Source organism: Lepus europaeus, chromosome 4, assembly GCF_033115175.1.
Source record: "Lepus europaeus isolate LE1 chromosome 4, mLepTim1.pri, whole genome shotgun sequence".
NCBI classification, from domain to species: domain Eukaryota; kingdom Metazoa; phylum Chordata; class Mammalia; order Lagomorpha; family Leporidae; genus Lepus; species Lepus europaeus.
Window position 1 is genome coordinate 22,993,958 of NC_084830.1, and position 9,567 is coordinate 23,003,524.

General features: G+C 38.8%; 1 protein-coding gene across 2 annotated transcripts in view; it reads left to right on the plus strand.

Moving 5' to 3' along the window:
* Positions 1 to 9,104, plus strand: part of TAF2 (TATA-box binding protein associated factor 2) — a 121,067-nt gene extending 111,963 nt beyond the window's left edge. Inside the window, exons 27-29 of one of the 2 annotated variants that reach the window (XR_009865697.1) lie at positions 105 to 149; positions 1,664 to 1,686; positions 5,410 to 9,104. Coding sequence is in view for 1 of the 2 variants with exons in the window: in XM_062188059.1 (XP_062044043.1) it covers positions 1,664 to 1,686; positions 5,410 to 5,444 (58 nt within the window). In the remaining variant the exon portion in view is untranslated. The remainder of the gene's footprint in view (positions 1 to 104; positions 150 to 1,663; positions 1,687 to 5,409) is intronic. The other variant, XM_062188059.1, reaches the window with a different exon arrangement.
* The last annotated feature ends 463 nt before the right edge of the window (positions 9,105 to 9,567 follow it).

Here is a 9,567-nt window from a genome sequence, read left to right on the forward strand (position 1 = left end):
TGCAAGAGCTCATGCCATGAGAAGAACATTAGTTCAGCTCTTTTTCAATTGTTTGCTTATGCTTGCATGATTGGTATTACCTTCAATCCTGTGTTTCTTTGTAGGAATCCCTGACAGTTGTCTACTTTGTGGTGTTTAGTTAAAACCAGGTAATATAACCTATAATTACATTTAATTGGAGACATATAGACTGAAAAATACACAAGTGGATGGGGGCAACACTGTTACCAACCCCTTCAGGCTGACACAGGATTCAAGGGAGAATGTCAGCCTCAACTTAGATAAATAAATATATGCAAAGATTCTAGAATAGTCTCCCCATAACTTCTGCATGCTTGGAATATGCAAGTTCCCTACTTTGGAAATCCTTGTCCTAGATCTTTGACTGCTTGCTTTCTTAGCCTGTTTATTTTCCTCTTTTCCAATGCCTTACTACTTTATATCATTCCTCTGTCTTCATCTTTGCAAAGGAATGAGCAAACTTGAGGATAAGAAGCCAGCAGGACTGTTGCTCAGCAGGGGAACTGAAGTCTTAAAGGGACACAGATGTCCCTTGGGTGAGATCCAGGGCCAGAAGGAGACAATAAGCAAAAGGATGAAAATAAGAGTTCTTCAAAATTGCTTGCTTTGGTTTTCTTAAGAAAGATGTCCTGGTTGCTAAAAGTTTTTTTTTTTTTTTCTTTTTTCAGAGTAAAAGTTTATTGTTGGATGGGAGGGAAGCCCAGTGGGCTGGGGGGAGAGGTCAAGAGAGTAAGAATGAGAAGGGTTGGTCTAAGAGAGGGAGAGAGATGGAGAGAGCATGTGTGCTGGAAGCAGGTCCTGTTAAACCTTTGCCGTGGGCAGGGAAGTAGGAACAGTGAATCCCATTAGGCTGACACCTGTGGTTGGGCCATCTGGTCACCTGGCTTCCAGCAATGGCAGTGGGGCCAGAGCGTAGATGGTTTCCAGGACATAGATCATGCCACAGATAAGATGGCACCATTTTATTAACATTCCCCCTTTTATATTTTATAAAGCAAGCGTTGTATGGCATTACATCAGCCCTAAAGGTCCAGAAATGGTGGAGGGACGGTGATCTGTCTTTTTAGAGCTACTTCCTGCAACAAGTTACTCTCTGCTGTCATGGGGCCATGTCTCGAGCTGCAATCTTCTGGGTGGGTAACTGAGTATATCCGTGTAGCAGCATTTGGTTGACTGCCTGGTTGATGTAGGCTTTGGTTCATTCCATTATCACCTGTACTTAATCAGACAAGATAGTATAAAGGCCAGGGTGAGAATAGCAGCCAATGGTCCTAGGAGTGGCATTAAGTAAGTATTGAGAGGATTTTATAGAAGAGAGGAAATGGGGTCTCTGGACCCTTGTGAAGACTGTTAGATTGGATATAGCCTGATTGGTTAACATAATAACAGCACTGTTAACATCAGTCTGTTCTGTAGAACCACACCTGTTAGTGAGGTGATATGGCTTTGGAAACCTCAGATGGCATCAGCTGAGGTCTTGATGCTAAAAGTTCCTATTCATGGTTTTTGCAAGCATATATTCTTATAGTGCCACATTTTCTGTTTGGCTTACTAATTTACTAGGATTGTTTTCATCTGTGCATTGATAAAAATTATGCCTTTTTGTATGTGATGGGGCCTGATATTTCTTTCTTTTTTCCAGGTGTATGAGACAACAAAATGGAGGTGAGTATAATTTTATTTGCAAATATTTCCAAACAGCCTTTCATTTTAAAGTAAAAGATGGCAAGAAGCTGGTAAACATTCCCTCTACATCTGTGTCATACTTTTCAGTGACATAATTGTTGGGCATTTTGGGTTTTTTGTATAGGACTGTCCATACTGTATTGGACATTTTACATCTCTGGTTGCTGCCCACTGAATTCCAGTAACGTGCCCAGTCATCAGAATAATCATAAAATCCTATAGCCCACTAGTGCTGGGTACTCTAAGAAACAGCCTATGAGAAGAGCATTAGTTTAGCTCTTTTTCACTTACTTGGTTATGCCTGCATGATTGCTATTGGTTTTCAATATTCCAGAGAGTGAGGGTGAGAGAGAAGTCTTCCATCTACTGGTTCACCCCCTAAGTGGCCGCAATGGACAGAGCTGGGCTGATCTGAAGCCAAGAGCTTTTTCTGGCTCTTCTACATGGGTGCAGGGGCCCAAGCACTTGGGCCATCTTCTACTGCTTTTCCAGTCCATAGCAGAGAGCTGGCTTGGAAGTGGAGCAGCCAGGACTCAGACCAATTTCCATATGAGATGCTGGTGCCACAGGTGGAGGCTTTACCTGCTACGCCACAGCACCAGCCCCAATGAGATTCAATTTTATCATCCAATATTGATTAAGTACACTGTATGTACTAAGTACTGAGATAAAATCATGAACAAAGTAGACAGTTTTTGTCTACAAGGACTTGAAGTTGCACAGCTGAGTAAGTGGAAAGGTCAGAATTTTAACCCAGATCTGGCACTTCCAGCTAAATTATCTTCTTGAAAAATCTTAGCAAGCTACATTGATCATGATTGATGAACTCTGAATACCTTTAGAAGGTGTCTCCCACTGTGCAGTGACTTCCTCAGGGTTGCTGGAATCTATGTGCAGCCCCCCTCCAAAGCAGCGCAGTACACAACGTGCGTGACCAGAAAGCAGCAGGAGCTCAATCTCAGCTGGGACTCTTGCCCTTTCCCGGTGTCCTGCCTCGTGTGGTGACTCCCATCAAAGACCTGGTTTTCCAGGTTCCAGCCACCTAACCATGGTTTCTTCCTCATTTACCTCCCCTCCCTCCCTCCCTCCCCCTTTGTTTTCCTTTTCTCTCCCTCCTTCCTTTTCTCCTTCCCTTAGTGCACACAATATCTTTGAATGCCCACTATTGTTCTGTGTCCTAGGACTATAATAAAATGGTTAATAAGTTTCTGTCCTCAAGGATCACACCACCCAGAATTCATTCTTCTTCATTGTACAAGGGACTTTGAAAAAGTAAATGGAAAATGTAATTAACATCAGGAAAATGTTCTGGGAACATTTGGAAGGCCCCTTGTATGGGCTCACCATAGTTCTGAGGTATTACTGCGTTCTACATTTACTGCTGGAATATTTGGAACATTGGTTAGATGTACACTGATGTGTGTTCACTTAAGTGACATTTTTATCTAGACTGATACGGTAATTGCAAGTTTGCATGCCAGTGTATAGATTGTTGTGCAACGTTTGTACAAAGATGAGCGACATAAAATATATCATTTCATTTTCTTAAAAGCATGGAGAAATAGCCTCTACTGGACTTTTTTCCCCCCAAATATTTGGGAGAGCTAATTGCCTGTAGCAGATCTTCTGTATACATATCTGTTAGGTATTGTAAATACAGTAGAGAATGAAGAAAGGACCCAGAAAATTAGATGAGCCCAAAAGGTTAACAAGTTTTGTTATTTGTCAAGATAAACTTTTACCTCAAAACATGTTACATGGGTGTGACAGCCTTTCTCATTTGATTGTGAGTCACTGAGAGCAGGGGTCATGTTGTTGTCCTGTTTGTGATACTTGTTCTCCCTTAGACATCTGTGCCACTACAAGATACGTTTTGTGCTTAATGGGGACTCTGTTTTTACTGAATTGAAGATGAAGGAGGAAGGTGATTTTATCAGGCAGAGCAAATAATATTTTAGAGAGATTATGGGTTTGGAAAGCAGGAAACATGCTGTGTCTGTCCTGACTTTGTGACCTGAATAAATCACCTAACCTCACTGGGGCCAGTTTCCTTGAAAAATGAAAACCTTATTGCAGGGCTTCTTGCCAGCTGCCAAACACCTTTGATTATTCTGTTACCACTATGTTGTAAATACATAGAGGATGTTTCATGTTGTATAGGAAAATCTAGGTTATACAAATTTTCATTTTAGTTTTTAAGCATATGCAGCCTTGATTTTATCTGAATTTTCTAAAAAGACAGATTTCAGCCTCAGACCCTCCGTGTATACTCTGAGCATGTGTATAAGGTACTGTGTAGCTAGACAATGTGTGAGCATGAGCGTTTTTACTTGGCTGTGAACTATTTTTTTTGTTACCTCTTTGGACAGATCCATTTTTCCCCTCACGACCAGTTCACATTGATGCTCATCAGCTGTTATGATTTGCTCTTAGAACTTTTACAGACTCCTCAGTCATCAAAGCTCACACCAACCAGTAGATGCCTGCTGAGTGGGAGGGAGATCCTGTGGAGAATGTAAGGCCCTTGTCTACAAAGAGGATATGTTCTAGCACCAGAGATATGGTGTCTATATAAATAGCGTCAATAGGAACTTGAACACTTAGTTTAAACTCAATATGAAACTAATGAGATAGCTTAAGGCAGACCATGCAGGAAGCAGGGGAAGCCTACTCAAGTTCTCTGCTCCAATTACAAATGCACTCTAAAAGTTTCTGGTAAAGATTGTTTAATTGCATGGATCTTGAAAATTCTGGGTCCTACCTGTAGTCCTCTTGTCCTTGAAATCCAGTGCCTGGAATGTGGATCGAGGACTGAGAGAAAATGCTAAGACTGACTGTGATTCCCAAATACTAATCTATCCATCTCAAATGAGAAAAATGAGGGACTGGAATTTTGATAAAAATTCATCTCATGTAAATACTTCCTTTAATCTCAAGGATAATTATATCCTACTTGCTTGATGTTAAAAACTTTTTTATGAAATAATGATAGTGGTAGGTGGTTGGTTGTTGTGATTGTTATTTTAATGTTCTTACTTGGCAAGGTAACATTTGATAATCCTTAAATTCCCCAAGTTTTGCAACCACTACTATCAGGCTTTGTAAGACATGGTGTGTGTCTTCATGGAGCTTATCTTCTGCTCTTTCACCCTCTGGGAGGAAGTCAAGTTGGTAATACTCTTCCCAGTTTGTGATTGAGCAAGCAGACTTGGAACCATGTGTTCTACATTTTCTACTAATGTAGTACAGGCTTGTCTTGGCATTGATGAAAAATCTGCTGTCCAGACACCTCTGTACACAGTAATTATATGCATGGAGCTATTCTGTATGAAGTCATCAGATCTCATGTGTTCCTTACACCTTGCAAATATGGAGCTAAATCTTTTCATGCAGTGGTGGGGAGGCATTATTCTTTAAATGTTGTGGTTTTAATTAGTAATGGTAGGCTTCTAAAGCATAAAATAGAGACGTCTATTTTCCTGGCAAAAGCTTCTAAGGTCTTGAGTATCTTGCTTTGAGGGGATAGTTCACACATCAGGTTTTGATTCTTAGGCAGTTATTTTCCATTCTGAGAGAGCCAACTATTATCCTAAAGGGTCAGTATTTGGTTTCCATGATTAATCAGACACTTAAGCTTTATGGCTGTATATTTGTTCTATGCAGTTTTCTGTGTAATACAGGTATCTTTTTGCTGCATTCTAGGTGGCTGCCTGGTGATCCAGAAGACTCAGCAGTAGAGTTATTATTTCTTCACTTCTTAGTCCACTGACTCCCACAGGGACTCCAACTGAGGCATACCTTAGCATTTCTCTGAAGGAAAAAAAAAAATGTGTAAGTCTTAGACTGTGAAAAACAATCCATAAGCAATGGTATCTTTGAAAAGCTTCTACCTAATGTCCTAATGACTCTTTGAGTTTTTAATTCTTGGGCTTTGAGGTGCCTTTGAATCTTACCTCTTTTGTGTGGAACAGTGTGATTTGGATTAAGTTGCTTAACTTCTTTATTTGCAAAAGGGAACAGTTCACATTTGATGGCACTGGGTGAGAACCTGGACCTTATTGAGAACTTAGCCAGAATTCTCTCCATTCTCCTAATCTGATGATGTTGTGTGGCAAACACTGTTTAGATGCTTACCCAACAATCTCATTCTTCCTTCCCTTGCTAATAGAATCCCAATTAGTGTGAGTGATAATGTTTCTCCTACATACACTTTGAGTGGCTGTATTTAACGTAGCTCCGGTCATGGAGACAAGAGAGGAAATGTGCTGGGGTCCTGCCTTTGCTTTACTGACCAAAAGAGGACTCCATGGCTGGTACCCAATTCTCTCTTGCTGCCCTGCACACTGATATGATATCCAGATATCCAGACTGCAGCAGCCACCCTGTGCTCCTGAAGAAGAGGCTGAAAGGATCAGACGCCGTCTCTGACCTTGTGAAAATGCCTACCCAGCGTCTACATTCACTATTTTTCAGGCTTTCAATTGTGGACAAATAAACCCTTATACTTTTCTATTCCTTTACTTGGCAATTGAACACATTCTTACCTGCTACATTAAGTATTGTTATTATCCTTAATCTCCAGATGAAGAAATTTTGGCCCAATGATGCTAAATAATTTGTCTGTTTTATAAATCTGGTCAGTAATGGGATTGGGTTTCAGACCCCACAAGCCTGAATTTAGAACTTGAGCTCTTAGCCAGTTACCTTGTGGTGTTTCGGGGATGAAATGAAATTATTTTAAAAAAGCACTTTAGCATTAACATGGTACCTTTCATGTAGGTAATGTATATCAAAATATTAAGACCTTTGTCATAATCACAACTGAAGGTTAATGCTTACCAATGTTCTCAGGTTTTGATTTTCATTCAGTTATTTTCCATTCTGAGGAGAGCCAATTTTTATTATAAAAGGTTGGCATTTGGTTTCCATGCTCAATTAAATAATTGTACTTAATGGTTATGGAAGGTACTCAGCAAATTTTTTGATTGAGTGATTGAATAATTCTGTTGAAATTTCCTAGCTATCACTCTTACAAGGTCACTGTATGCATTTTGGATAGGGAGCTAAAATTTTAGAAAATAATAACATAATACAGGGTTCAGTAGAAACTTGGCGGCCTCTTCAAATCCAGCCTCCATTCCCGACTGATGAGCAATATGATGTTGCGCAAATGACTTACTCTCTCAGTGCCTAGTTTCTTTATCTGTAAAATGGAAATAATAATAATCTGAATTAGCCAAGAGTAGTATTGTTACAATTAATTAAAATTATATGCTTAAAGGTTTTAAAAGGCACTCCTGGAGCCCTAAGTAAATGTTAACTTTTATAGCAATAACTATTAAAAGTCTTTACTTATTTATTTGTACTCTACCAAAATGATTCCAGTGAATGATGCCAAGTCAAAAACAAGATTCAGGTAGATGCGGGAAGTGAAATGTAAATCCATGGTGACTTAGCTCTATTCAAATATAGAAAAATGAAAAAAAAAATAACTTAGGTGTACTAGCTTAGTAGATAGTGCCCATGTGCAAATGATTTTCCATTTCAAACTGTCACTCTGAGTCTCAGCAGTTAATTTTCAAAGCTAAAAAAAAAAAAAAGTGTCCTCTTACTTTGAAAATGATAAAATTTCTCTCCTACCTAATTCCCTGTCGTAGTTTCTCTTTTCACATTTGCACATAAACTTGTTTATTTGAGAGGAGTCAAGCCAACTTGATCAGGAATGGATAATGTCAGCTCTACCTTACTGGCAGCTAAAAAATGAAGCATCTATTAATGACAAGGAAAACTAGCAATTATGTTAACTTATGGAATTCAACTTTTAAGACAGGATTATAATTTATGGAAAGGTGTGAAGAGATATGTAGATTCATTCCCCAGAGAAACAACTGTGATTGGTGAGAACTATAAAAACAGAACTATTTAAAATATCTGGAAATTGTCCTAAGAACATACTGCAAATATTTACTTAAAAACATCTACTAAATATAGAAGAACTATAATGGCAGTTAGTAGCACTTGAACCATGCCTTTCTCCCCCCTCCCTCTACCCCCCCACACCCCTGCCAAATTTAGTGGAAGCTCCACTCCAGGCATATGTGGCCAAAAAGATCTTCCATTCATCTCAGCTCTTAAGAAATACAGTATCTTAACCAGCAGGGACAAGTAAACATTTATACTTCTCTCCAACTTTAATTTTTAGAAATCATCATTTCCTGGTGAGTATAGCAAAAGATTAGGGGCCTAACCCCAATTCACTGAGAGGATATTGCCTCAACCTAGGGTCAGGAAGAGTTGTCACTCTCAGAGATGCAGGCCACTGTCTCTGTCAAGACCAGCATCAGTGGCTCAGAGATTTTGCCCAAGGGAGAAGATACAGCTGATAAGACCAGAGGATTCCATGTTCTTTCCCAAAGGAACTGTGGTGTGAGGGGAAGTTCATCCCTAAGCCTGCTCTCTAAAACACTGGAGATTTGATGGTAATAAATGAAGAGGAGGTTGATAGTTCTATGAGAACAAGATGCTAAACTATAGGCCAGATAATTTACTGGAAAGAAACAGGAAAATGCCTATTAAGAATCTTCTTAAAGAACAAAAAAAAGAAACCCTTGGTGACTGACCTCAAAACAAACAAAAACAAAGCAAATCACACACACACAAAAAACTTGCCTGAATTTGTTAGATGAAACTGTAGACCAATTCTCATCCCAGGGCATTGTTGAAAAGAGTAGACCAATCAGCAGACAGTTAGTAGAACCTATTAGCTGGGTGGGATATAATAAACAGAGATGATTAAACAGATCAAGGAGAGACTGTTAAAGCCACTGTCATGCTAGGGTGACTCTGCAGAGGCCAGACACTTCACACTGTGTCGTGGTGGGGGGTGGTGGTGACAGGAGGAATTGGATTTTATTAAAATAGTGTAGCTGAGTTACTAAATCAATAAACAAGAAAAATTATGTCAGAGTGGAGAGAAATTCGTATCCAGACTTGCTGTTTCATATTACTTAAAATGTCCTTAAAAAAAAAACAAAAGACATGCAAAGAAACAAGAAGGTGTGACACATAGGAAAAAAGCAGGCCTCAAATTAAATCGCCTGTGAGGAGGTCTAGATGTCAAATTTAACAGGCAGAGACTTCAAAGCAGTCATTATAAATATGTTCAAAAAACTAAAAAACCAATGCTAAGTAAGTAAAGCAAACTAGGATGAAAATGTCTCATCAAATACAGACCATCAATTAGAAAGAGAAGAATTACAAAAAAAAAAAAACAGATGGAAACTCTGGAGTTTAAAAGTATAACTGAAATGAAAAATTCACTAGATTGAACCCCTAAAGAATTGGAAATAATCAGTGCATTGGAAGTTAGATTAATGGAGACAAAAAAACAAAAAGAATGAGGAAAAAATAAACAGACCTGAATGTAGACACCATTTTATAGACACACACACACACACACACATAGTGGGATTTTCAGAAGAGAAAAGAAAGCAAAAGGAGCAGAAAAAAATAATGGTTAGAAACATCCCAAATTTGATGAAAATCAATCTATACACTCCAGAAGCTCAAAGAATTGTAATCAGGATAAATGCAAAGATATCCACAAAAAGACACATCACAGTATAAATGTTAAAATACAAAGAAAAAAAAGCAACAGGCAAAAAAGGACTCATCACATATAAAGGAACCCTAGAAAACTAATATCTCAGTTCTTTTAGAAACATTAGAGTCAAGAAGCCTTGTTGCCATAGAATGACATATTCAAAGTACTGGAAGAAAAAAACTGTCACCTAAAAATTCTTTGCCTAGCAAAGCTGCCTTTCACAAATGAAAAACAAGTAAGGAGATATTTCCGGTCAA